Source organism: Trypanosoma cruzi, genomic scaffold (assembly GCF_000209065.1).
Source record: "Trypanosoma cruzi strain CL Brener 1047053516265 genomic scaffold, whole genome shotgun sequence".
Classification (NCBI taxonomy): domain Eukaryota; phylum Euglenozoa; class Kinetoplastea; order Trypanosomatida; family Trypanosomatidae; genus Trypanosoma; species Trypanosoma cruzi.
The window spans coordinates 13027-40233 of record NW_001849238.1 but is presented as its reverse complement, the minus strand read 5'-3'; the positions used below and the strand labels follow the sequence as shown (position 1 = coordinate 40233).

Below are 27207 nucleotides of genomic sequence, written 5' to 3'. Positions count from 1 at the left end.
TTGGACAGCGTCTTGAGAAATGCAGTTCCGGTTCCAGTGGCACTGTTGACGCGCTCAGAAAGGGCATGTGCAATGGTCCTGTTCCCACTGACGAGCTTGTTGGCTTCTTGTCCGGTAACATCTCTGAGAACACATGGAGTGACGAGTACCTCGGCGTGAATGCCATTGTCCATGGGCCGGCGGAAAAAAGGATAGTGGTTCCCAATGGATGGACGTTCAAAGGGTCCGGAGCATGGGCGGTGTGGCCTGTTGGCGACATGGGGCAGACTGTGCCGTACTACTTTGCGAACAACAAGTTCACTCTTGTGGCGACGGTGTCCATCCACGAGGTGCCGCAGAGTGGCAGCACCGTTCCTTTGATGGGTGTGAGGATGAATGACACCAGCAGCACGGTCCTTTTTGGTCTGTCATACACCCACGACAAGAAGTGGCTGGCCATACCGGGGAATCCTGGTAATGTGGAGGATGTTGATGAGTGGGAGGATGTTGTTGATATTGTTAAATGGGAGCCAAACAAGACATATCAGGTGGTACTGCGAATGGATTATGAAGAATGGAGTGTCTTTGTAGATGGAAAGGAAATCCACAACACGGAATATAATGACCATCTGTTTAACTCGCACAGGATTTCACACTTCTACATCGGTGGGGACAGTAAGGACCGAAGTGCAACGGGCGGCCATGTGACGGTGACCAACGTCATGCTGTACAATGAGAGACTCTTAAGTGATAAGCTGCATAAACTCAATGCCAGCAAGGTCACTATTCCATCACTGGGTGTTGAGGAAAAGTCCACAGGGCAGGTGGCCAGCACAGACGTCTCAGTTGCTTCCGAGTCAAGGAGTGAAGAAAGCACCACCTATGAGAAATTGAATGAGGATGATCCTGAAAAACAAGAGGAAGAAAGCGCCGATGATCCGGTGCCTGCAGCGCCCTCTTTCACGGTTGTCGCGGGATCCTCTGTTTCCGAACCCGCCATTGCAGTGGAGAGCGCGGGGAATTCTCATCAAGAGAACAATTTCCAGCTTTCCGAAGGCAAAACGGCCCAGCAAGCCACGTTGAATGAAGACAATAAATCGATGCAACGGGATTCGGAGGTGCAGCCACGAGAACTACCGTCCACGAAATCAACGGAGATTGCTGATGTTGAAGGATCCGCTGAAAGTAATGATAAAGAACAGCCAGAGGAGGAGGGAGAAGCGAATGGCAGGAGTGGCGAAACAACGTCTCCAGTGGGTGCGTCGTTGAGTATGGAAACGGCCGCCGGACCAGTGGACGGTGAGCACCAAGTGCAACAAAGCACTGAGCTTGCCACTGAAAATGACGACGTGCGGTCCACTGGAAACGGAACCACTGGCGCGGAGGAAAGCCTCAGCCTCGAGGCGGGCGACGGAAATTCCGAGAGAACAATGGGCTCAGACAGCAGCCCCACTCCTTCAAAGAGTGACGTCGAACCGACATCCGCGGAGGACACCGACAACATCTCTCGGACTGACGGAGCCGAAGTTTCTTCTGAAAACGGCAAGGAGGTGCCACAGACGGTCGAAACCGCACCGGGTAATACAAACACCACGCCTGGGGAAACCGAGATCCCATCGGAGTCCAACGCAACAACACCCTCAGACACTGACATTTTGCTTGAGAACGGGCATTACGGCGAGTTGGCAGCCATGTATCTAATTGGTGACAGCACCGTGCATGGGTGTGTGTCTCGGGTGCTGTTGCTGCTGCTTCTGGGGCTGTGGGGCACTGCGGCTCTCTGCTAAATGAATTGGAAAGAGCAAAGTTGCGAAATTCTGTGGAGCAACAACTGAGCGGCATCCCGGCATTACCCAATGGATTTTGTTAGTTCCATTTTTTCTTTTCTTTTTTTTTCCCTTGCTTTTGCTTTCTTTTTTGCAAATCACTTCCCTTCTTTTGCTTGTTGCTTTAGGGCAACCACTATGGACGTTTTCTTCTTTTCTACTCCTCCCTTTTTAAATTGTTTCTTCTGCACTCTTCCTGTGAGGGGTGCCGTGTGTTTCCCGCCCAACTGCTCCACTCGCACACCCACCGACACGCTCATGACGACGGCCCTGTGCGCCTCGCCTGCTGCACGCATGAGGAGGGGCCGCGACGAACGGCGCGCTGAGGGGCGGAGCACACATTTCTTTCCCTCTTGTTTTGTTTTCCTTGCGGTCAGGGCGGGCAGACACCCGCAGCGCCACACACACAGCCACACCCTGCCGCTTTTAAAAAGGAATTTTGCTTGCTCACTTTGACTTTCTCACTGCGTGTGTTTTTTTTGCACTGGCAGTCCCTTCGGTGTCGGCCTCGCGAGCATTTCTCTCCCCTCTGATGAGTTTTTCTTTTTTTGTGCTCACACTTCTGATGGAGTGACGCGACTCCCGTCATGTCTGCGTGCTTCTCTCAGCCCCCATGCACACACGAGTGACTGTGCTCTGCGGGCCGCACTCACACGCCGATGAAAGGGCTGAGGGGAGCAGCAACACGCAGATGACCCCATGAAATATAAACGATGTGCGGACACACATGGAGGGTCAGACGGCTGAAACACACGTAACCATCTTTTCAATTTTATTTTAGAACAAAATATATGCAGACAGTTTCTGAAGCAGCATGGTAGTTGGGTGCTTTTTTTGTTTTTTTTTTTCTTTTTTTTTTTTTTTGTGTGTGTGGCCGTAATAGAGGAGGACTTTTTTCAAAATTTCTTTTTCTTTTTTTTTCTTTCTTTATCAATTTTTTTTTTTTCAATGTGTGAGGTGTGGAAGGTGAAGATGAATTTTTTTTTTTGGTTTTAATAACTTTTTTATGAATTGCCGCTGCTTGGTTTGCGGTGCAATATCATGAGCTTGAGCAGCATTTTTCTCTTTATTTCTGCCGTGCACCTCTGCTGTACTGTTTTTGTGCGTCCCTTCACATGCTCTGCTCCTGTTTTTACTTCTTTGCCTCGTGTGTCTGCAGGCACACACAACCACATGCACGCACAAGATGCACATTGCAGTGGATTTTGATGCTTCTTTTGTAGCGTGTGCTGGCGGTTGCGGGTGGCTGCTGCTTCCTCCGTGGGCATGAAGGGAAGGAGGAGAGAGGGAGCGCGCACCGCGAGTCACTCTTCCTGCGGGTGTGATGCACGCGGTGGGCTGCGACTGCTGTGGAGGGCCGCATCCTTTCGGTGTGCACTTCTCCGCCGTTGTTTCGTGCGTTTGCGCATGCCATTTATTGTGCGTGCGTGCTGGGCATGTTTTTCCGGAGCGTTGAGCAGCCACCACCATTCTTTGGCGGCTTGTGTGAGCGGGCACGTGCGGATGAGGGTCAGGGCGTATGGAATGAGGGAATGGCTTGGGGAAAGGGGAATTTGATTTGGAGGGTATTTGGACCGGATTATTTGGCTGCGGTGGACACATGCACGACGGATGTGTTTCCGCATAATTGGGGAGGATGCGACAGGATTTTCCGAAGTGGCCCGTCAATGCAATTCGGGTTTCATAGCACCGAGGCACAGCGGTCTTCCTGCAATGGCTGGTGACGGCCCCTAGTGGACCGGTGTATTTATGCTGCTGCTGCTGCTGCTGCTGCTCGAGGAGGCGTAGAGGTGCGATTCGAGGTGAGCGGCGGAAGGGCCACACATCCCGCAGCGACGGTCGTCGTTGGCCCACCGGGTGCCTCTGAAGGTTTTGTTGGATGCAACGTCCTTATGCCCGTCTCCGGATGGCGGCATCCCTGATGCAGCCAACGAACGGGGCTGGTAGCGACGGTGAGACGCATGCACGTGTGGATGTTCGGAGCGGCCGGCGCACCGCACGCTGAGAGCATGGCACGGTGAGGACCGGACCCAGAAAAGGGACACCGCGTGGGACGTCAATCTTCACTGCAGCGACCGCCACCGAATTCGGATTTGCTCGCACCTCCTGCGGTCCCTCTTCCTTCCCTCACTTCTGTGCCGAGGACTGTGCCGCGGGATCCAGCAGCGCGATGTTTGGCCGCAGGAACATGGCCCGAACAAATGATTTGTGGGAGGGGGATGTGCACTGCGACGAGAAGAAAAAAAATGTTGCGAGACGACCACCACCAGACCGGAGTGAAGTTGTGTTTTTTTAATTGCGCGAGGGCGGCCTGCCACCTGGTCGGTTGGGAGGATTATTTTTTTTGCGTCTTTGCGCCTTTCTTTTTATTACGCCGCGTTTTTTTTGCGGACCTGCGAAGGGAGATTTGCAGGAAATTCCTGCGAGGCGTCCGTGCCGTCGTCGGAAAAGCGGATTCCCCCTTGAAAAACGCCACTTTTTAAATTTGTTTTGGGCGGGGGGTTTCTGTCGATTCAACGCGACTTTGTTTTGCGGATTTGATGCGTGTGTTTCCGAGCGGTTCGATCTGTGCTCCCAGCCCACTCGGATGTGGTGTGCGCGTCGACGTGAAGGTGCCTGCCAGCCGTTTTTTTGCCTCCCCCGCTGTGGCTGCCGCCGCTGCCTTCCTCCCTTCCTGAGGTCCTGCGGCTTCTTGACAAGATGTTTTGGAGAAGGCGTTGCCGCTCTTATCGTCCATTGTATTTTGATTCTGGTGTCGCGGTCAGGAGACATTGAACGAGAGGGTTTGCTGCCCTCTTGTTTTATTTGTCCTCTCTGCCTGACGGCCAGTTCTACACAAGCGTGCTCCTCGGCACCTCAGTTGGTGCTGGCGGGTTTGCTCACAGTTGTCACTGGCAGTCGCATGCGCCAACTCTTCTCTGCTCCTTTTCAGTGTCGCATTTTTCTATTGATTGACGGACGCCATTCTGTCCGGCGTGCCACTTTGATTGGATCGTGTGGGACTGCTCGCCAACGCCATCGGAGAGAGCAGGCCGACTTTTTCACGTATTTAATTCCGTCTTGCGCGCAGGCATTTTTTACACATGTTCTGTTGGGCACTCAAACAGCGAGGTGTCCGGAGCTATGCGTGCGTGGAATTTGTCCTGCCATGTGAACCGCGGGCAACACCGAGGGGCTGTCACCTTGACTCCACAGAGTTGTTGTGTCTCTTCGCAGGGTTGGCAGGGAAATTCCATGCAGCCTGCTACTTCTGGTTTTGTCCTTAACTGTTGTCACTCCATGCGAACTAACGTGCTTCAGCGAGTGAGGGGTTGATTGGGTTTGTGTGCACTCTGATTCTGTTTGCTACCATGTGTGGGCACGCAAAACCTGAGGGGCGGTAAAATGGAGCGGGGCGATGCATGGCTGCGTCTCGCCCATTGTTCACTGCACGATGGTGCGGTGCACGTTGTGGTGTTGACTCTGCGATGTGACTGCGGTCCCCTGCGCGGCAATGGCTGTGCGTGGAGGAGAGTGTTGGCCCGCTGCGTGACGGTGGGATCGTGCCTCCTTTTCTCTTTGTTTCTTCCCTTTTGTGAAGGCGTGCACTTATTTTTGGTGTCGGTGATGGGGCAGACCGACAACGTGAATAAAACAAAATAAAAAAGGACGATAATGTGGCGTTGTTTCTGCCGATTGCACGTTGTGTTGCTGCGGGGGCGGTGGGCCTCGACTGCTTCACCGACAGGCGTTGCAGTGCGGCTGCGTGGCGCATCGACCGCCCTGCCGTGCGAGTGCCGCGCCCAACGCCATTGGGACTGCGGGACGAAACAGCCGCGAGTGTCCTTTGGAGCCAGCGGCACCTGCAGGCCGCAGTTGGGCGGTGCGAGTGGGATGCTTCACCGCACGGGTGTTGTGATGGCGCCTTGCAGCGGCTCTTGTGATGGTTCCGACGCTGCAACTCGACACGTGGGGTGGAGGGAACGCAGCAACCAAAGTGGACTATGAGCAGCAGCGTAGAGGAAATCCTGCAGGAGGGAGACACTCTCAGCACCAACATGATGCTGAGTGATTTCCTTTGGAATTATGTTGGCGGCAGGGCGGCCGTTGATGAAAGAATACAATCTGACGATGGAGATGTTTGTTCAGGAGCCGGATGATTACGTACAAGACCAGCGGCTTCCTGAAGAAATTCTCAACTTAACTGCGTACCAAGCGCTGGAGGCCATTACTAAGCCTCTTCACGAAGGTGTGTTCTCTCTCGGGCAACGTAGGGGCTGTGAAAGAAAAGGATACAATCACTCCTCTTGCAAGGGGAAAACCAAACGGAGTACTCACGCAGGTACTGAGAGAAGCGAGGCGGGAGGCAGAGGAAAGGCTAAGACGAACGCAAGAAATGGAATTTACCATTTCCACTAATATCGAAGAAGTACTGTTTAAAGGAAGAGCTCGCGTCAATGAAATGAAGCTGAACGACTTTCTTACGAGGGAACTGGACGGCAGGGGCATTGTGGACACCAATCGGGATGTCTTGCCGGAGGAGTTTTTCAAGGACCCCACGAAGTATATCCGTGATAAAGGAGCATTGAACGAAATACAGGCATCCCCTGGCTCAGCCGGCCACCTCAATGTGGTGCCAGGGTCTAGTACTCTTTGCTAGAGAGGAAGCCAAGCGCCTGCTTCCCATCCGCTGCACGCGGATAGGTAGTAGGAGCCGAACAAACGGGTCGGAAGGGCACCAGATGGAGCCATGTACATGGCTGCCCGCGGAGCGGTATTTCCATCCGCTGCTGAATTCCATCGGCGCTTATCAGCGCTATACATGCCTTTTGTTTGCCGTATGCGAGGCGCAACGGCAAAAGCCACTGCTAAGCGGAGACATTGAGCAGAACCCAGGCCCCATAGCAGTACTCCAGATGAAGTTTTTTTGCCTCACGCCGTCAAAACTCGCAACATTAATGGCGCAAGGAGCAGACATAATAGCCATCCAGGAGACTTGGAATTCGTCGGAGCAGATCGCCAGCATGCATACTGGAGATTATGTGCTCTATGCACAGTTGCGCATCGGCAAGGGAGGCGGTGTGGCGGTGCTGGTGCGGAAAACTCTCCGCTCCAAGCGTATACCTCTCACCATCCCTCAGCATGACACCAGCCTTGAAGTGGTGGTGGCCCAGGTTGCTCTGGAGCAGGACCGTGATCTTATTGTAGCGAGTGCCTATATGAGACCACCACCGCAAGTAACGCAATCCTTCAGGCGGTTAGTAAACTGCCTTCCAGCCTCGTCGCCGCTCCTGCTGTGCGGGGATTTCAACATGCATCACCCACAGTGGGAGCCATTCTTGGAGTCTTCTCCAAGCGAGGTTGCCGCAGAATTTTTAGAACTGTGCACGGATGCGGGACTCACCTCGGTTAACACCCCTGGTGAGATCACGTATGCTCGTGGCACAAGAGAACGATCCTGTATCGATCTGACATGGTCAAAGCATTTGACAGTGTCAGATTGGTCAGCTTCTGTGTCGCCGCTTAGTGATCATTACATGCTAACATTCACGCTGCATCAGGCATTTATGGATACCATACCTTCGGCACCCCCTTCGGCACCTAAGACATTCTACAGTTGGGGGAAGTGCAAATGGGATTTATTCATCAAGGACTTCGACGCACAACTTCCGGCATATGAATATAAAAAGCAGTCCACCGGCATTAAAGCTTTCACGAGAGCGCTTATTACTTCGTATCGACGACATTGCCCTCGCGGCATGCACAAGGATGGTCCCAGGCTTTGGGACGACACTCTCATGGAAGCAGAGCGGATTGCTACCGACAGCAAGGCCCGCTATCTACAGTTACCGACGCCCGACCGTGAGGCAGAAATGCAACGGACAAGGAGTCAATTCTTCCTCCTACTCCGAGAGCGCTTGCGCAACACGTATCTACGTCGCATCAACAAGCTAAATCCAGGCGAGCCACTTGCATGGAAACACATTTCCGGACGAAAAAAGGCATCACTTCCGTCTCCCACATCAATTTTATTGGGAGGTGGTCAACACACTTATAAAACAGCAGGGAGAGCAGCGAACGCTCTCAATCGCATCTTTTTACCATTTCACCCCTCTCACAAGGCAGTTAGGTTTTCCAAAGGCATCAACAGACAGAACACATCTTTGAACATTATTTCTTCTTCTCTTTTTAGGCAGCAGCACAACAGCGAGTCTGCTGCTTCTTTTATTTCAATATCTTCTACTTCTATTTCCGAGCCACAGGACAACAACGAGCCTGCCATCATATCTGATTTAGTTGATCATCTTCACTTCCCTCTTGATGCCCCCTTTAGTCAAACGGAACTGCTTGCTGCGCTACGTAATACGCCGTATGGCAAGGCCCCCGGACCGGATGAAGTCTACAGTGAGGCACTGCGACATATTTCGTCAAGGGGTCTTCGATTTCTTCTTCGTTGCATTAACCACAGCTGGATGACCGGTACCATCCCGGCTGAGTGGAGACGCGCTACCATCGTTCCACTCTTTAAACCCGGTAAGTCGCCGGAACTGCTTGAGTCATATCGACCCATCAGCCTTACTTCCATTGTGAGTAAGGTTGCTGAGAAAATGGTACTCAAGAGATTGCTTTGGGTATGGACGCCACACACCCACCAGTATGCATATCGTAGTATGCGTACTACGACGATGCAGCTGGCACACCTGATACACGAAGTGGAGCATAATAGAAATCATTATTTCCAAGTGAACCTTCCCAAGAAGAGCGGTATTGGTAATCAACTCCACTACAGACCCCATCGGACTCTGCTGGTGTTGGTTGACTCCAGCAAGGCCTTTGACTCCATGGATCATCGAGTCCTCAGTCGCTTGCTGGCTAATATTCCGGGGGTGAATTGTAGAAGGTGGCTTAGAAACTTTCTATGTGGTCGCTACGCGAAGACACGAGTTGGTAACAGAAACAGCGATCGGCGTCCCATGCTGCGAGGAGTTCCTCAGGGGTCCGTACTGGGACCATATTTGTTTTCCCTTTACGTACACCCACTTCTCAATCTGCTGAACAGCTTTGCGGGTGTCACAGCAGACATGTATGCGGACGACCTCTCTATTATCGTTAAGGGGCAGTCCCGGGAAGACGCCATTCCCACTGCCAACACGGTTCTTAAAAAACTGCATGTGTGGAGTCAGGAAAATGGCCTGGCCATTAACCCGTCAAAGTGTGAAGCCGCTTGGTTCACACTCTCCACGCATACGGAGTCAGATTATGATCGTGAAGGAAGGTGGCCTCTGGTAGTGGCTGGATGTGAAATCCCAGTCATGACCATGGGGGCATCGCGAACCACGAAGCTTCTTGGCATGGATCTCGATCCACGACTGACGCTAAATGTGGCGGCCACCAAGCAATGCGCTGCCACATCGCAACGGATATCGCAGCTACGCCGCATTGCACATAAAGAGGCGGGACCATCTCCACATGACCTACGCACGTTCGTCATTGGATATGGTGCTTCCAAATTACGCTATGGCAGCGAGCTCATATGGGCAGTAGCGACGGATTCAGCGAAGAATGAGATGCAAAATGCGTACACAACTCTGGCGCGCATTGTCAGCGGAGTTCCGAGCACTGTCGACCCGGAATCCGCGCTTCTAGAGGCTAATATGCCGCCGCTCCATGTCCTTTGCCTGCGCGCGCGGCTCTCCATATTTGAGAACACATGCGCTTGTCAGATGGACTGGATGCGGAGACCTCCGCCCGAGCCACCGCCTCGCGCAGGTTTCCGCATCTCGCCATTATCTCGGGACGAGCTATATGCCTTCGTAGACGCATACACAAAGGACTATGGCATCACCCAGAGCTCACCACACGAAGAGCGGTTCTTTCGCAGCTCCATTCCTCCCTGGTTTGCGGCCTCCGCTCACCGGGTCACCATTGGCGTGGAACTTCCGATAGACCCCTCAATAACAGACGAAGAAGAGCTGATAAGGGAAAAGCGCAGAGTCAGCGAGGAGGCTCTAGCGCTGCACAGCCATCGTTCGTGGATACTCGCGACGGATGGCGGTGTCGACGTTCCCAAGTCAGCCGGGGTTGGAATACTGCTTTCATCCCTCAATTCATTGGAGATAATAGAAAAGGCCAGTATAAACTGCGCTGCACGCCCATGCAGCTACAGGACGGAATCCCGTGCGCTGCTTCTAGCCCTAGAAAGGCTGATTATCCCTCGTATCCAACACAGGCATAAAACCCTGCTTGTGGTTGCAGACAGCCAGTCCCTTCTAGTGGCCCTCAACAAGGGTCCGCTCAGCCAGACAGACTGGACGGAGGACCAGATCTGGCAGCGTCTCTTGACACTGACGTGTGCTGGCTGGTCCGTGTAGCTGCAGTTTTGTTACGGGCATTGTGGGGTACATGCTAACGAGCTTGCAGATCAGTATGCGACGCAGGCTATGGAGACTGGACAATACACGGAGCAAGGAATCGCACCTTTATGGCACACGGATCTGCTGACATGTTTTGCTACCCAGCTCACCAACAAGTGGCGTAGTACGATTCGTCAAGACACTCATCGCTACTTGCTTTGCGGCACAAGGCCATCAGATCTCAGCGGTAAGGACCTGATCACCCAGGAATTTCTTCACCGTCAAGAACTGGTTCACCTCGCTAGGGCCAGGTGCGGGGAATCTGAGCTCTGGGGCCGAGTATACTGGGCTGTGAGAGATTGCACGAACCAACGCCGTTTCTGCAACATCTCACCGGAACAGTCTGCATATATGCGCTCCAACAACGATCCAACTGCACCGGGGATGGACACTGTTCCCCCGTTGGCAAGGGATGAAGGCGTCTCTCCAGTAAGGAGACCGACCGTCAAACGCCGTCGGAAGGAGAAATGTCCGTACTGCGATTCTATATTGACGGGATTCTCGAATCTCGTCAGTCACTGTCGGTAATTCCATCCGAAACATCCTCCACCGCTTCCCGAGCTCAAATGCGATTTTTGTGATATGGTTTTCCCCACACGGAGAAGCACCGCACAGCACAGAAGCCGCTGCGCACACAACCCAGACGCCACACGACATCGAAACAGAAGTGCCAGGAGGCGATCTCTGCTACCACAGGATCAGCCTGCTTCCACAAGCACGCCAATTGGCCCGCAGGAAACCTTGCACCATCTGCTTCTAGAATGTCCAGGCACCTTGGCTGTGCGCCAACGGCTGGGCATTGAACGGGACCTTCGCCACGGAAAGTTCTCTCAATGGCAGTTGCTTCACAGCAGGAAACCTTTGTCGTTGCTCGACAACCTCCTCGGCACTCAGATGGCATTGTATAGCTAGATGCGCTGGTAAGAGTAGAAAAAAATATTGAAATTCCTTTTGGTTACATGAGCCGGGATGTTGTTTACATTAATAACCACATAAAATTTACGATAAAGTATTCTTTAGAGGAAGTAAGGAACGCTAATGGGGAATTCGTGCAGAAGTATCGAATATTATCCTTTGTTGGTAAGCCATACTCCTTGGATTATCGTCCCGAACATGTCTGTGAAGCATCGTGGACGGAAAAGGATGTGAACTCTCTAAATCCCCTGCCTGTCACAAATGATCGTATTATTTGGAGCTATAGTGTTTCGTGGATACGAACTGAGGATCAATGGTCCTCTAGGTGGGATGTTTATCTAAATATTCATGGGAGGAATATTCATTGGTATTCTATTATTAATTCTACGCTTTTTGTTGTATTTCTTGCACTATTTATTGCTGCATCCATGATTCGTATTGTTCGACGAGATCTAAGTAGGATGAATGTTATTGACCTTGAAGAAAATGACGTGCCAGATTACACAGGTTGGAAGTTGCTAAATCGTGATGTTTTTCGTCCGCCATCACACGGATGGCTTCTCGCCTGTTTTACTGGAACTGGGGGGGTGCAGCTTATAGGGATGACATTTACTGTGCTCATTTTTGCCTCTCTAGGGGTTTTTTCGCCACAAAGTCGCGGCAGTTTATTTACTGCACTTCTGGTTTTTTTTTTGCACTGTTGGGCTTGTATGCTGGATATGCATCCGCAAGATTACTCAAACTGTGGAATATGGGAAAGTGGAAGTATGTTTTTGCTACTGGAACACTTATTCCTGGAGTGGCTTTCGGAACCTTTTTTATGATGGATTTTCTGTTACGATCACAATCAAGTAGTGCTGTTGTTCCGCTGTTTTCTTTAGTCATCGTTATGGGAATGTGGCTCTTTGTCAACGTTCCTTTGGTTTTTCTTGGTGCCATAATGGGATTTAGGCGAAACACAATATCAGTTCCTTCGGTTTATAGCCAAATAACACGTCATGTACCTTCGCAACCTTGGTATAACAAAAGAATGTTTGTGATATTTTCCGGTTTCCCTCCCTTTTTTGGCGGTTTTCATTGAAGTCTACTTTATTCTTGAAGCCCTCTGGTTAAATGGGTACTATTACGTTTTTGGATTTTTGCTGCTTGTGGCCGTAATTTTGCTCTTGACCACGTCAGAAATAACGATAGTCATGGTATATCTTTCCTTATGTGCCGAAGAATATCGCTGGTGGTGGAGAACTTTTCTTATAGGAGCAAGTTTAGGATTGTTTTTTTTTTTCCTGTATTCTGTTTTTTTATGCCATTGTGGGAAGTTTTCATATGGTTGGTTTTGGCCCATTGGTGATGTATTTGGGATATATGGCCTTGTTTAGCCTTTTATTTGCCGTGACGAACGGAACTATTGGCTTTTTTGCTTGTTTTTGGTTTGTACGCTATATATATACCGATTTAACAAGGCGGATTGGGGAGCGAGGGGGAAATTGCGTTTGAGAGGAGTTTTATTTTTAGCGATAGCATGAACTTGTTTGTTGGCTGTTTCCCGAGACAATAACTGTATTGAAATTTTATGAGCAATGGTGTTTGCGATTATCAACCGATCATTTTTTTCTTTTTTTAGTACTGTACTGATCCCTCTGTTATAGATGTGTATTTTTAAGGGCTATTTCACCCCTCTGATGTCTGTTTTTCTTTTTTTTTTTTGTTTCTTTTATTTCTTTTTTTCCCATAGAATTTTATGAACATTTGCATTTCAAGAAATGCAGGATTATTTGCGGGAGATTGAAAGTACATTGGCGAGGACAAATGAAAGAAAAAGGCACTTTGCTTTACAGATTAGCAAAACGTAATGCCGAAGAAGAACGTCTTGCGCGGTTGGGAGTGCGTATTATCCCAACCAATCCTCTTGATGTATTAGATACCCGGGTTGTTAAGTATGCCCTTTTAAAGCTGAAACGGGATATTGGTGATAAGATTGCTAGAATGCGTAATCCGCAATTGCTTAGTATTGAAACTCATGGAGAAGTCGTTATCCGAGCTAAAAATGATGAAATCAATCATCTTATTGCCAAAAAAAAAAAAAAAAAATTTCATGGGAAAGACGATTAGTAGCACTTACTGGGGAAGAATATAAGGTGGCATCATCTAGAAAACTATACTTTGGATGTGCAAAGGAGCTTCCAGAGGCTCAAGTTGAAATGAGCACGGCTGAGGAAGTTCTTACAGGGGATGCATTGGATGTATCAGAGCCCGAGTCCTTAAGTTCACAGTCTTCGGAAGGTATGGCGTCTTACTTTAAAAGTAGCCACCTGGAACAGCTTGCCGCGAGTGAATCCGATGACCTTTTGTGTGGTATTGAAAAGACCGCAGAGCATAGTTTAAGGCTTGAACATGGAAAGAATAATGGAAATTTATCTCTGAAAAGGTTTCATGAGGAAAACTCTTTGTATGTTGTGGATGTTGATTTGCTCCCTGAAGAAGAGTATCGGCGCAGGATTTTAGATGCAAAAGGGGAGCTGCTGAAAAAAAGACTAGGAACCCTAAAGAAATAAATTTCTGATGAATGCCCTCATTATCTTCATTATTATTATCGTTTTTGTTGTTGTTGTTTTGTTTGTGTGATCACCCGAAATCCAATAAGTACAGATATATTTTCTTTCTTGCATGCTTTTTTCTTTTTTTTTTCTTTTTTTTTTCTTTTTTTTTTCTTTTTTTTTTCTTTTTTTTTTCTTTTTTTTTTCTTTTTTTCATCATGTGTGCTCTGGCCCCCAGCGCTCCAGTTTAATGCAGGAAGAGCTCCCAGAGTGTTTTCGTGTTGTTTCACAGCAAAGAACTTGTGGCGATGAAGCTGTTGGAACGGCTCTGGAAGATATTCACAGATTTGTATTTGAGAAGAGTCAGAGGAACATGGAGGCGTTGTCACCTTCTGAACTTCTTTCATCTTGTGATTTGGCGGTGAAAAAGGTGGGGGGACAACTGGGTAAAAGAAACCCATTGGGCACAGCGCATCTACCCATGGGAGTGGTCATTGTTGAGATGATTGCACGCCTAACTCGAATTTTGTTCTGGGGTATTACTGCATGTTCCGAGATGTCTTTGCCACGTAAACTGAAGATGATTGAGGAAGACGGAGAAGAATTGGAGGAGGTACTTCTGCCGCGTTTTTTCTTGAAGCTCTCAGTGAGTCCCATCATTCTGCGAGATGTATTAATGAAAGCCCCTTGGGACGTCTTTTCGCGTCTCTATGGCACAGAGAGCGCCCTCCCAGGGGAAGTCAGAGAGTGTGTCCCTGTGGAAGTCAGATCTGTTCTCAGCAGTCTTAAGGTGAATTTTGGATGTGACTTTCTTTTTCATATTTGTGTTCCGGTAGATTTGACAGGCTCGCATCGGGAGGCGGTCAACACTGCCGCCGAGGCCATCGCTTCTCATATGGCCACTGCATTTGATTTGGGCGGTGGTCTCTCAGTGGCTGTGGAGGCAGATTGCGATAATAAAAATATTGGAGACGACACAAATCATCATTTGTTTCGCGATAAAAGTTGTACACGTTCTTCCCTTCTCGGCAGGAGCACTTCCCGTTCCGAGTCTTGGGATTTTAAGACGGGTCGAAAACCCCTTTTGTCGTCGGGGGAACGGTCACAATTTACGCAATTTATTCATTCCCGCCACTGTTTGCCTGCTTACAAGCTAACTAGAAGAAGGTCGGGAGTACTGCCGGGGCCAGGGGCGGGTATTGAGTGTGCAGATTACCCCATCAATGGAGCTGGTCATTATTCCCCTGCTACTGAGGAAAGCCACGTCTCCTCAGAGGAGCACGACGGCGAGACAGAAGTGTTGGCACCAGAAACCCCAGTAAAGAAAAGGGTGCGAGCCGAAAAAGGAGTTGTGCCACCATCGCCTTCGCGTCCCACTCGCGAATAAATGGCTTTCTTTCTTGACTCCTGGCTGACGGAGTCGAAATGATGGCGGTTGTAATGTTTCCTTCATTTTTTTTTTTATTTTTTATTTTTTATTTTTGCTTCCTCCTCTCTGAGGGGTGGAGATGTTTCACTTCTCTGGAACGAACGCCTTGGTTTTCATTGTGTACTGTATATATATATATATGTACACTCTTTGCATTTGCACAACCCCGTCACTTTTTTTTTTTTTTTTCTCTTTAGTTGCTATCTGTTTGATAGGAAATGCACGTCTAAAGAGGTGAAGGACTGCGGAAAGCGACGAGTAGCCCGGCTGATGAGAAGAAACGAGTTGACGTGGAATTAGTTAAGATACGCTCAAAATTCCGAAACACGGCAGAAATGACCACTTAAGATCGAAGAAAATAGCGTCTGTAAGTTGATGTTCATCGCAATGCTTGGATACCCCGTGGAATTTGGCCATATGGAGGGTGTGAAGCTTCTGGCTCTAAAATCCCCGGCGGAGAAACTGATCGGCTACCTCTCTGCCACCGTGTTCCTCCACGAAAATCATTCCCTGTTGACTTTAGCTACACATATGATCTACAAGGATCTTTTGTCAGAGCAGGAGTTTAATATAAACTTGGCACTGACAGCGATTCCCAACGCGGGTGGGAAAGATTTTGCGGAGGTCATGTCTTCAGGGGTGAAGAGTATTCTTTTAAGTGATCGTTGGAATGTACATGTTCGCAAGAAGGCAGTGCTGACGTACTTACGCATATACAGAAAGTATCCCGATGTTGTGGACCTTGGTGACGTTATCCCTGTTGTGACAGATCTTCTTCTTAGTCCCCTGCTTGGTATGAGTGGTTGTGCTGCCGTCTTTCTTACGGGTTGTCTTAACAAAAGCAATTTTCATCTTTTCCATTCTGTACCGAGTCGAGTCATTGAACTCCTTGGAAGGATTATACTTGAAAAGCAAACTGAACCGGGATATGTCTACTACGGTGTTCCTGCTCCGTGGTTGCAGGCAATGTCCATGCGGCTTCTTCGAGGCTTTCCAGTTCCTACAGATAGTTTGCTGAAGGAAAAAATTCTTCTTGTCTTGCGGCGGATTGTGCAGGCGACTGACAGAGTGCTTCGGGACGCGCAAACCCAACAGAAGCAAAAGGGCACTATGAATCGTGTGAGTGCAATGAATGCCGTATTTTCTGAGGTGGTTTTACTTGTTGTCCAGTGGGATTTGGACTCTAGGCTTCATAATGAGTGTCTGGATGTTCTTAGTGGGTTTGTGATGGAAAAGAAAGATTCCAACTTGCGTTATTTGGGGTTTATTTTGCTGTCACAATTGTGCTCTGCAAGGAGCTCCTACAATGACTACAGGACATACTGTAGACAGTATCAACCACAGGTGGTTGTGGCTCTTCATGACCCTGACGTTTCCATCCGTACGAAAGCGTTGGATGTCACTGTGTGTATGTGTGACGCTGAGACTTTTACGGAGGGTATCGGGGCCCTGCTTTCTTACCTCCCCATTGCGGATGGACTCTTTAAGGAGAATCTTGTACTTGCCATTTCTCACTTGGCAGAGGTGTACTGTGTCGACTACGGGTGGTACGTTGACACCATTCTCTCTGTCATCGCCCACGCCGGCAGTCTTACCCCGCAATTCATCATTTACCGTGTCGTAAATGTTATCATTAATCACAAATATGTTCAGAAAAGGGCGGCCACAACTTTGTTTAGTTTGTTGAAGATTCGTAAGACTGTCCCTGAGGTCCTGTTGCGTGTCGCCGCCATTGTTTTGGGCGAATTTGGGTATCAAATTGCAGTGAATGCGGAAAGCACACCACTCATGCAGGTGACCGTTCTTCAAAACCACCTTAAAGACGCCTCGGAGGAGACTCAAAGTCTCTTGTTAAGTACGTTTGTCAAGCTTTACAATTACTACGATATTGCGGTGCGTGAAAAAATACTGAATACACTTTGTCAGTATAGAAGCAGTTTCAATGTTGAGCAGCAGCAACGCGCCATGGAGTACGTCGGGCTCATCGAACTAGGCAATGATGAACTCCTCCAGAAGGTGTTGGAGCCATTGCCGAGCTTCAACGAAGATGATTTTTCGCTTGTGCTACCTGGGCGCGCCCAGCGAGAGGAAGCGAATGTTGCCGTGTCTTTGAACATCTCTTGGGATAAAAGAGAGAAGTTGGTCGCCCCAAGGGCAGACAAGGAGCCTGATAAATTGAGCAGCTCTGATCTCCTTGTGATCAATCGCGATGTCCTCTTAAATTCCGGTGGTGAGTCCGATGTGGAATTGGAGGCGTTGTTTACGGTCAATTCAACGATGCAATTGGATAGAATGGCAAAAGAAAATGAACTGTTACGGTGACGGTTTATTTTTCTGCTTGAAGAACCGTCTGGTGTCCTTTATTCCGATGAGTTTGTGGAATTGCACTGTGAACAGCAGTACCGCGGAGCCGATGCCCGTGTCACAGTCACAGTTCGAAACAAGATGGCAGTGGGACTGGAGAAAGTACATGTGGAGACCACTGGAGTAGATATTTGGCTGCTGTTGCAGTCAAGGAATGAACGCGGGGATATCGCCTCTAGTGGGGTTCTACGAGTGGAATTTGTTGCCAGGTCTTGGGCACCATTTAGGGAGGCCCCTACTGTACGCCTCTCCTACAAGAGACCGGGAGAATGCACCACGGAGACGAATATTCTTGCCCTGCCCATTGTGACCACACGGTTTTTGTCTCCGTACGATGAGAAGGATGAAATGGCGTACGACACGCTGTGCAAGCAAATGAATTCTGCTTCAGTTCAGACCCGACGCCTATCCGCGGGATGTGTCACTCACAATGGAGCAATTGAAGAGGCATTAAAAGGGATGGGATTCTGTGTCATTCATCCTGTTGATAGCACGGAATGGAAAGCCATGGCAGCCCATGCCACGCAATCTCATGGCATTTTGTCTTACGAGCCTGCAGTGGTGAAGGTATTTAGTCACGCCCCCGGGGCATTTACTGCCCAAGTCATTACCAAGAGTCATGTACTCAGCGCTGCCATAAGTGAAGTTTTGGAGCAAGCTTTGCTTAGCAAGGAGCAAACAGAGTGTGAAGAGAAGTTCAGTGTTTTTGGAGGGAATTTAACCACTTTACTTTCAGGAGTTACCTGTTTTTTTTTTTTTTTGTGTATCTCTCTTTCCCACACTTTTTCGTTTCCCGCGCACTGTTGCGCCTTATTGCTTTTTACGCTCCTACGGTTGACTGTTTCTTTCTTGTCTCTTCCCTTTTTGTGGTTTTTTGCGCCCTAAGTTACGTCCACTGCATGTATGGACGGCAATCCCGAACACATCTTGATGCGTGCACGGATATATGCGCACATCTTTTCACGTGCTAGTGGATATTGCTGCACCCCACTCTCTTCTTTTCTCTTGCTTTTTCCTTTTTCCCATTTCGTGTGCGGACCAGCTCACCGAATTCAGCAACGCTACTACTACCAATAATGATAATGCGCCGTGTGCCGTGCACCGTGTTGTTCCTTGCGCTGTTGTGCTGCTTCTGCTCGCACGTGTACGCGACAAAGGATGTTGATGATGACATGGTGCGTGTGAGTGCGGAAGTGTTGTGTGGAAGCGGAAATTCCAGTGCGCGCTGGCGCTTAACAGGCGAGAGCGAGTGGAAAGTTTGTGGTCCTGATAATAATTCCGACGGTCGAGATGCAATGAACGAGGAGGATCCCTCTGCGATGGTCTGCAGTGTGGCGAGACCGAGCTGCATGGATTCCAATGCCACGAGTACTTCCGGAAAGAAGGAGGAATTCACCTTCAATCTTGACCTGCTGACGAGCAAGACCACCGAACTGTACAAGCGATGGGAAAGTATCCGTGCTGATTCGGCCAAAAAAACCGGCACGAAAAGTGAAGGCAATGCGGACAACACACGTCCTGGCAACAGCAGAAACGAATCCACCGCTGTGTCCTCACCGGCCAAAGACACCGGCATGCAAAGTGAAAGCAATGCGGACAGCAGTGACATCATCACCGTGCGGGTGCACACACCACCGTTGATGTTGCTGCTGCTGCTGCTGGTGACTGCCACTGCCACCGCGTGCTGAGGTGTAAGCGTCATGGCAGAGATGTTCCATACCCTGTGGGTGCTCATTTTGCTTGGTGCCCTTGTGGGCCAAACTCTCGCCTGCTCTTGAAGGCTTTTTTTCTTTCTTTCTTTCTTTCTTTTCTTTCTTTTCTTTCTTTTCTTTTTTTCCTTTTTTTTTTGCTTCTTTATGTTGCTTTTTAACCTTATGCGGTGTCTCATGGATGACGCACCCTCCCTCTTTTTTTACTTCTGCCACCTACACGCGGTGCCGGCTCCGCTGCTGTGCGTCCCACGGACTGCACAAAAGGAGGATTGGAAGAACAGGCCGGAAGCCGCATGGAATGTGAGGGTTGTTGTGTGGGCTGGTGGAGGAGTGCGTTCTTTTCTCATGTTTAATTAATTATTTGTGTGCGGGCAATGTACGCCTACACCCATTTTCCTGTGTTTTGGGACACGTGAAATGAAAACTTTTGCTGAGAGAGTTTCTTTTTTCTTTTTTTTTCGCCTCCCGGGAGTTCTTCTGAACTCTCAACTTTTTTCTGTTTTCTTTTTTAAATTTTTTTTTGTTTTTTTCATATTTTATTGTTTTTGTTTTCTTGCAAATCATTTCCCTTCTTTTTCTTGTTGCTTTAGGGCAACCACCATGGACGGTTTTTTCTTTTCCACTTTTTAATTGTTTCTTCTGCACTCTTCCTGTGAGGGGTGCCGTGTGTTTCCCGCCCAACTGCTCCACTCGCACACCCACCGACACGCTCATGACGACGGCCCTGTGCGCCTCGCCTGCTGCACGCATGAGGAGGGGCCGCGACGAACGGCGCGCTGAGGGGCGGAGCACACATTTCTTTCCCTCTTGTTTTGTTTTCTTTGCGGTCAGGGCGGGCAGACACCCGCAGCGCCACACACACAGCCACACCCTGCCGCCGTGTTTTTAAGATTTTTCGCTTTTCGTGTGCATTTCTCGCGCCGGCAGTCCCTTTGTTGTCGGCCTCGTGAGCATTTCTCTCCCCTCTGATGATTTTTTTCTTTTGCTGCGCTCACTCTCCTGATGGAGTGACGCGACTCCCGTCATGTCTGCGTGCTTCTCTCAGCCCCCACACACACACGAGTGACTGTGCTCTGTGGGCCGTACTCACACGCCGATGAAAGGGCTGAGGGGAGCAGCAACACGCAGATGACCCCATGAAATATAAACGATGTGCGGACACATGGAGGGTCAGACGGCTGAAACACACGTAACCATCTTTTCGATTTTTTTTTCCGGGCAAAATATATACAGACAGTTTGGTGTGGCCACACGGCAGCCGGCGGTTTTTAATTATTTGTGTGTGGTTTTTTTTTCTTTTTTCTTTTTTTTTTTTTTTGTGTTTTTTTTTTCTTTTTTCTTTTTTTTATCAATCTTTTTTTTCCAATGTGTGAGGTGTGGAAGGTGAAGATGAATTTTTTTTTTGGTTTTGATAACTTTTTTATGAATTGCCGCCGCTTGGTTTGCGGTGCAATGTCATGAGCTTGAGCAGCATTTTTCTCTTTATTTCCGCCGTGCACCTCTGCTGTGCATTTTTGTTTGTGCGTCCCTTCACATGCTCTGTTCCTGTTTTTGCTTCTTTGCCTCGTGTGTCTGCAGGCACACACAACCACATGCACGCACAAGATGCACATTGCAGTGGATTTTGATGCTTCTTTTGTAGCGTGTGCTGGCGGTTGCGGGTGGCTGCTGCTTCCTCCGTGGGCATGAAGGGAAGGAGGAGAGAGGGAGCGCGCACCGCGAGTCACTCTTCCTGCGGGTGTGATGCGCGCGGTGGGCTGCGACGGCTGTGGAGGGCCGCATCCTTTCGGTGTGCGCTTCTCCGCCGTTGTTTCGTGCGTTTGCGCACGCCATTTATTGTGCGTGCTGGGCATGTTTTTCCGGAGCGTTGAGCAGCCACCACCATTCTTTGGCGGCTTGTGTGAGCGGGCGCGTGCGGATGAGGGTCAGGGCGTATGGAATGAGGGAATGGCTTGAGGAAAGGGGAATTTGATTTGGAGGGTATTTGGACCGGATTATTTTGGCTGCGGTGGACACATGCACGACGGATGTGTTTCCGCATAATTGGGGAGGATGCGACAGGATTTTCCGAAGTGGACCGTCAATGCAATTCGGGTTTCATAGCACTGGGGCACAGCGGTCTTCCTGCAATGGCTGGTGACGGCCCCTAGTGGACCGGTGTATTTATGCTGTTGCTGCTGCTGCTGCTCGAGGAGGCGTAGAAGTGCGATTCGAGGTGAGCGGCGGAAGGGCCACACATCCCGCAGTGACGGTCGTCGTTGGCCCACCGGGTGCCTCTGAAGGTTTTGTTGGATGCAACGTCCTTATGCCCGTCTCCGGATGGCGACTCCCTGATGCAGCCAACGAACGGGGCTGGTAGCGACGGTGAGACGCAAGCACGTGTGGATGTTCGGCGCGGCCGGCGCACCGCACGCTGAGAGCATGGCACGGTGAGGACCGGACCCAGAAAAGGGACACCGCGTGGGACGTCAGTCTTCACTGCAGCGACCGCCACCGAATTCGGATTTGCTCGCACCTTCTGCGGTCCCTCTTCCTTCCCTCACTTCTGTGCCGAGGACTGTGCCGCGGGATCCAGCAGCGCGATGTTTGGCCGCAGGAGCATGGCCCGAACAAATGATTTGTGGGAGGGGGATGTGCACTGCGACGAGAAGAAAAAAAATGTTGCGAGACGACCACCACAAGACCGGAGTGAAGTTGTGTTTTTTTAATTGCGCGAGGGCGGCCTGCCACCTGGTCGGTTGGGAGGATTATTTTTCTTGCGTCTTTGCGCCTTTCTTTTTATTACGCTGCGTTTTTTTTGCGGACCTGCGAAGGGGGATTTGCAAGAAATTTCTGCGAGGCGTCCGTGCCGTCGTCGGAAAAGCGGATTCCCCCTTGAAAAACGCCACTTTTTAAATTTGTTTTGGGCGGGGAGTTCCTGTCGATTCAACGCGACTTTGCTTTGCGGATTTGATGCGTGTGTTTCCGAGCGGTTCGATCTGTGCTCCCAGCCCACTCGGATGTGGTGTGCGCGTCGACGTGAAGGTGCCTGCCAGCCGTTTTATTGCCTCCCCCGCTGTGGCTGCCGCCGCTGCCTTCCTCCCTTCCTGAGGTCCTGCGGCTTCTTGACACGATGTTTTGGAGAAGGCGTTGCCGCTCTTATCGTCCATGATATTTTGATTCTGGTGTCGCGGTCAGAAGACATTGAACGAGAGGGTTTGCTGCCCTTTTGTTTTATTTGTCCTCTCTGCCTGACGGCCAGTTCTACACAAGCGTGCTCCTCGGCACCTCAGTTGGTGCTGGCGGGTTTGCTTACGGTTGTCACTGGCAGTCACATGCGCCAACTCTTCTCTGCTCCTTTTCAGTGTCGCATTTTTCTATTGATTGACTGGCGCCATTCTGTCCGGCGTGCCACTTTGATTGGATTTTGTGGGACTGCTTGCCAACGCCATCGGAGAAAGCAGGCCGACTTTTCACGTATTTAATTCCGTCTTGCGCGCAGGCATTTTTCCACATGTTCTGTTGGGCACTCAAACAGCGAGGAGTCCGGAGCTATGCGTGCGTGGAATTTGTCCTGCCATGTGAACTGCGGGCAACACCGAGGGGCTGTCACCTTGACTCCGCAGAGTTGTTGTGTCTCTTCGCAGGGTTGGCAGGGAAATTCCATGCAGCCTGCTACTGCTGGTTTTGTCCTTAACTGTTGTCACTCCATGCGAAGTAACGTGCTTCAGCGAGTGAGGGGTTGATTGGGTTTGTGTGCACTCTGATTCTGTTTGCTACCATGTGTGGGCACGCAAAACCTGAGGGGCGGTAAAATGGAGCGGGGCGATGCATGGCTGCGTCTCGCCCATTGTTCACTGCACGATGGTGCGGTGCACGTTGTGGTGTTGACTCTGCGATGTGACTGCGGTCCCCTGCGCGGCAATGGTGGTGCGTGGAGGAGATTGTTGGCCCGCTGCGTGACGGTGGGATCGTGCCTCCTCTTCTCCTTGTTTCTTCCCTTTTGTGAAGGTGTGCACTTATTTTTGTTGTCGGTGATGGGGCAAACGGACAGACAACGTGAATAAAACAAAATATACAGGGCGATAATGTGGCGTTGTTTCTGCCGATCGCACGTTGTGTTGCTGCGGGGGCGGTGGGGCTCGACTGCTTCACCGACAGGCGTTGCAGTGCGGCTGCATGGCGCACCGACCACCGAGCCGTGCGAGTGCCGCGCCCAATGCCATTGGGAATGCGGGACGAAACAGCCGCGAGTGTCCTTTGGAGCCAGCGGCACCTGCTGGCCGCAGTTGGGCGGTGCGAGTGGGATGCTTCACTGCACGGGTGTTGTGATGGCACCTCGCCGTGGCTCTTGTGATGGTTCCGACGCTGCAGCTCGACACGTGGCGGGGAGTGAAGTGTGGCTGCAGTGGACCATGAGCAGCACCAACGTGAGGCTGAGTGATTTCCTTTGGAATTGTGTTGGCGGCAGGGCGGCCGTTGATGAAAGAATACAATCTGACGATGGAGATGTTTGTTCAGGAGCCGGATGATTACGTACAAGACAAGCGGCTTCCTGAAGAAATTCCTAACTCAACTGCGTACCAAGCGCTGGAGGTCGTTACTAAGCCACTTCACGAAGGTGTGTTCTCTCTCGGGCAACGTAGGGGCTGTGAAAGAAAAGGATACGATCACTCCTCTTGCAAGGGGAAAACCAAACGGAGTACTCACGCAGGTACTGAGAGAAGCGAGGCGGGAGGCAGAGGAAAGGCTAAGACGAACGCAAGAAATGAAATTTACCATTTCCACTAATATCGAAGAAGTACTGTTTAAAGGAAGGGTTCGCGTCAATGAAATGAAGCTGAACGACTTTCTTACGAGGGAACTGGACGGCAGAGGCATTGTGGACACCAATCGGGATGTATTGCCGGAGGAGTTTTTCAAGGACCCCACGAAGTATATCCGTGATAAAGGAGCACTAAAAGAAATACAGGCATCAGGTCATTATTTGAGTATGAAGCGAGCTGTAAAGGGTGAAGTGATCTTCGATGAGGGTATACGCAAGCTTTGCGATAAGGGTGTCAGCAATCCACCGGGGTGGTCATTAGCTGCTGCGGAGGTAAAAGCAACTGTTCATAACTCCACTAAACATTTCTTGGAAGCAGCTGCCGAGGAGACGAGGAACCCAACGACGACGAGCGCACCGGAGAAATTGGAGGGATGCCACGAGTCTGTGCACAATGCGAGGTGGAGCCATGCGGTGGAACCTCCGGACGGCGTGGAGCGAAAGAAAACGGGGACGGGAATGGGGGTGCGTGAGGGGAAGCCAGAACAGTCATGGTCGTACAAGAAAGCTGACGACGCTATCGAAAAGAATGACGCTGTGCAGCAATTCGGTGCGGCACCTCCCGTGTTGATGGTGCTCGCCTCGGAGAAGGGATGGCCGTACTCGTGGAATACGATACAGGATCTTCCTAAGGACTTTTTTGTAAACTGTGAGGTGGATCGAGTGTGGCAGATCGTCAAGGGCGATCTAACCGCGTGGTTCAGCCCTCACGGCGGGACCGACTTTACGCCCGAGCGACGTGTGCTGATTGGGACGCCCGGGATCGGGAAGTCGATGGCTGCCGGCTCGTACTTCCTCTACCAGCTGCTGCACTGCGATGTCGAGAAAATCCAAGTGGTAGTCCACTGTTTTGTTGGACGAGATGCGTACGTGTCTGACAAGACCACCAGAGCGGTGACAAGATAGAGCGATGAGGACATGTGCATCTCGGAGTTGAGAAGTTTGAGGGGGCATGGGAGGAATGTGTATATTATCTACGATGTGGCAAAGGAGGGAACGCCGCCGCCGAGACATTTTGCGCCTACTTCTGGATGGGGCATGATTGCGGTGTCATTCCCAAAGGTAACCAACTGTGATGAGTGGGCGAAGCAACTACAGGCCGCGCGAATCATCGCGAATTGCCCCGACGAGATGGATGTGAAGGCGATGTGCACCTGGATAACGCGTGATGAGACTAAAGAGAAACAAGCGGAATACTGGAAAGGGGTCAAAAAACACATGTATCTTTTGGGACCGATTCCACGTCACGTCTTTGATGAGGGGGCGTTTAATGAACGCTGTGGAGAGGTGGGTTTGCATTGCAATCGATCAACGAGGTAACTGTGAAAGAGTACTTTTCACGGGGAGGTGAGTCGCCATGGTATTCTGAGGATCCGTCCCACAAGCTTGTGAAGGTTGTTCGGGAAATATACGCAGGCGGTGTGATCCTTTTCAATGCACCGATATCTGATTGCCTCGAGGAACGGACATTGGAACGTTTCCCAAGTGCAACAGAATAAAATGGCTTTTTGAGGCTGATGTTGGCGTCGAAGGATAATATTTTGCCCATATTTTTTGGATGGTTTGCTTTGAAATCGTTCACGGAGAGTGCCTTTGTCAGGGTAATGGGGACGAAACTCACGGAGTTTGAGCCTCCAACAGGACGTCAAGCAAAGCCCTGCGTCTTGAAGTTGGCCCCTGAATTGCATCCCAAGGGAGATGAGGGTTTGCTGCCGAGTGAATATGAGAAAACGATCCGTAAAATGAAGTACGGGGTGCTGTGCAAACCGGGGGCCGCAAACTTTCCGCTGGAGGACGCCTTTTTTTCTCGGAGTCCAATCCAATGACGCTGGTTGGTCTGCAGATGACTACGGCGGGTGGGCACCACACCACCGCCAGCACTGTGCGGCAGTTCACTGAGTGCCTGGCGGCATATTTTAATGGTTGGGAGGAGTTATCCCGAGACGTATCGTGGGAGATTATTTATTTGCAGCACGCAGACAGCACGCCGATGAGTGGCTGGCAGAGATGTGATGCCGACAATTCCAATAATGTGAGCGGCGCGGACAACAATGAAATTGCGGCATTCTGGCACGAAAAGGTGCGCTAATAACAGTTTTTGTTAGCACCTGACTTTGCAGGTAAAATCCGAGAAATGAGAATACAATAATCTTGTAGAAAAGGGATAGGGGAGAAAGTTGAGGAAATAATTGGGGAAATTAGCGCATTGCGTTTGTCGTGAAATTTAACAGGGAATAATCTTCCGGGCAGCTGGCCGGATCCTGAAATAATCTATGGAAACCAAACAAGTTAGGAAAAAAGGTTCGTTAGTTAATTGCTTCAATGTTTTCTTTTCATTCAATATATACCGAATTCTGTGGACCGCTAGCATGGTCCTTTGTTCTCAGTTAGGATTTAAATATAATTACTTACGAAGTGGCAGAGTTTGGGGTCCTGCAGCCACAAGACACCGCCGCTCCCCTTCGCAAGTTCCACCCCTTCGCCAAGTCCTGAAGTGTAAAAACACGACCGCGTGACACGCCGTCTGCGGGGTTTTCTGCTGACCGTACGTATGCAAAGGATGCCTGTATTCCGCGAGAGTCCAAAAATTCATATATCCGTTGCAGCTCCCACGTCAGCGCGTGCGATTTCGAGCTGCCTTTATTCGTCGCTCCTTGCAGCGAAGTGTTGTCCACCCAAAAGTCCATGGTGGGTGGCAAGATGGCAGAAAGGTCGATAAGGCCAGGCGTACCGCGCGTGCCTCGGCCTGCATGATAAGAAAAGGCTTCCTCCTCCACTTTTCCTCCGGCAATTTTAACGTCGCCGGAGTCTAAAATAAAAACGGCTCCTCATCCATGGAGCGATGCATCCGCGATGATGGCGGCCGATGCCTTTTCCGTGGGCTTGATGATTCGCTTACGATTATATTCCCGATGATGTGTCGTAACCTCTCGCCCAAACCAACCGCTGACGGCAAAAGGTTCGCCGGGGATGTCTCCTGCACAATCCCTTGGTTAACTGCCGATAATCGTCGTCGCACTGCCTTGATGAGAAAGTAGTAATCACATAAACGCGTCCCCAAAATGGCAGCCGCATTCAAAAAGCGTGACGCCATAATCTCCATTTCCGCGATGTTTGAAAAAATTGAGCGCCGACATGGCGCGCACAGACCGGACAAACTTGTCACTCAGGGATACTGCCCGGTGAGTGTGATCAAACTGCACCCACAGAAAGGTGTACTGCGTAGCGCCCGATTCGCGATCCTCCCCTAT

General features: G+C 50.3%; 2 protein-coding genes and 4 pseudogenes across 2 annotated transcripts, besides 30 other annotated features; all 6 read left to right on the top strand.

The window, feature by feature from the left end:
• Positions 1-1766, top strand: Tc00.1047053509549.140 (trans-sialidase, putative; the record flags this gene model as incomplete). Its single annotated transcript, XM_810225.1, has 1 exon — positions 1-1766. A coding segment is annotated over one exon (1766 nt), but the record flags the coding sequence as incomplete, so codon positions are not given.
• Positions 1-5666: a sequence feature (areas not merged during assembly with more than two copies in the genome that could not be assigned to a particular haplotype).
• Positions 1857-1896: a microsatellite.
• Positions 2635-2669: a microsatellite.
• Positions 2708-2751: a sequence feature (A-rich).
• Positions 3556-3580: a microsatellite.
• Positions 5667-6556: a sequence feature (heterozygous, non-Esmeraldo-like haplotype).
• Positions 6390-11135: a mobile genetic element.
• Positions 6557-10321: a sequence feature (areas not merged during assembly with more than two copies in the genome that could not be assigned to a particular haplotype).
• Positions 10322-11988: a sequence feature (haploid, Esmeraldo-like haplotype).
• Tc00.1047053509549.120 lies at positions 11135-12607 on the top strand (annotated as a pseudogene).
• Positions 11989-12975: a sequence feature (areas not merged during assembly with more than two copies in the genome that could not be assigned to a particular haplotype).
• Positions 12800-12838: a microsatellite.
• Tc00.1047053509549.110 lies at positions 12874-13665 on the top strand (annotated as a pseudogene).
• Positions 12976-12984: a sequence feature (haploid, Esmeraldo-like haplotype).
• Positions 12985-13709: a sequence feature (heterozygous, Esmeraldo-like haplotype).
• Positions 13184-13204: a sequence feature (AT_rich).
• Positions 13710-13718: a sequence feature (areas merged during assembly that could not be assigned to a particular haplotype. This can correspond to areas where the two haplotypes were merged or to regions with more than two copies in the genome that were merged during assembly.).
• Positions 13719-14542: a sequence feature (heterozygous, non-Esmeraldo-like haplotype).
• Positions 13778-15034, top strand: Tc00.1047053509549.100 (hypothetical protein, conserved; the record flags this gene model as incomplete). Its single annotated transcript, XM_810224.1, has 1 exon — positions 13778-15034. One exon carries the CDS (start codon positions 13778-13780, stop codon positions 15032-15034), a length of 1257 nt encoding a protein of 418 aa, XP_815317.1.
• Positions 13782-13861: a microsatellite.
• Positions 14543-18488: a sequence feature (areas not merged during assembly with more than two copies in the genome that could not be assigned to a particular haplotype).
• Positions 15100-15130: a microsatellite.
• Tc00.1047053509549.90 lies at positions 15290-18325 on the top strand (annotated as a pseudogene).
• Positions 18489-19366: a sequence feature (heterozygous, Esmeraldo-like haplotype).
• Positions 19075-19127: a microsatellite.
• Positions 19222-19296: a microsatellite.
• Positions 19367-20039: a sequence feature (haploid, Esmeraldo-like haplotype).
• Positions 19593-19732: a sequence feature (A-rich).
• Positions 20040-25586: a sequence feature (areas not merged during assembly with more than two copies in the genome that could not be assigned to a particular haplotype).
• Positions 20439-20499: a microsatellite.
• On the top strand, positions 23660-26146 carry Tc00.1047053509549.70 (annotated as a pseudogene).
• Positions 25587-26381: a sequence feature (haploid, Esmeraldo-like haplotype).
• Positions 26190-26412: a mobile genetic element.
• Positions 26190-27207: part of a mobile genetic element that runs on past the window's edge.
• Positions 26382-27207: part of a sequence feature (areas not merged during assembly with more than two copies in the genome that could not be assigned to a particular haplotype) that runs on past the window's edge.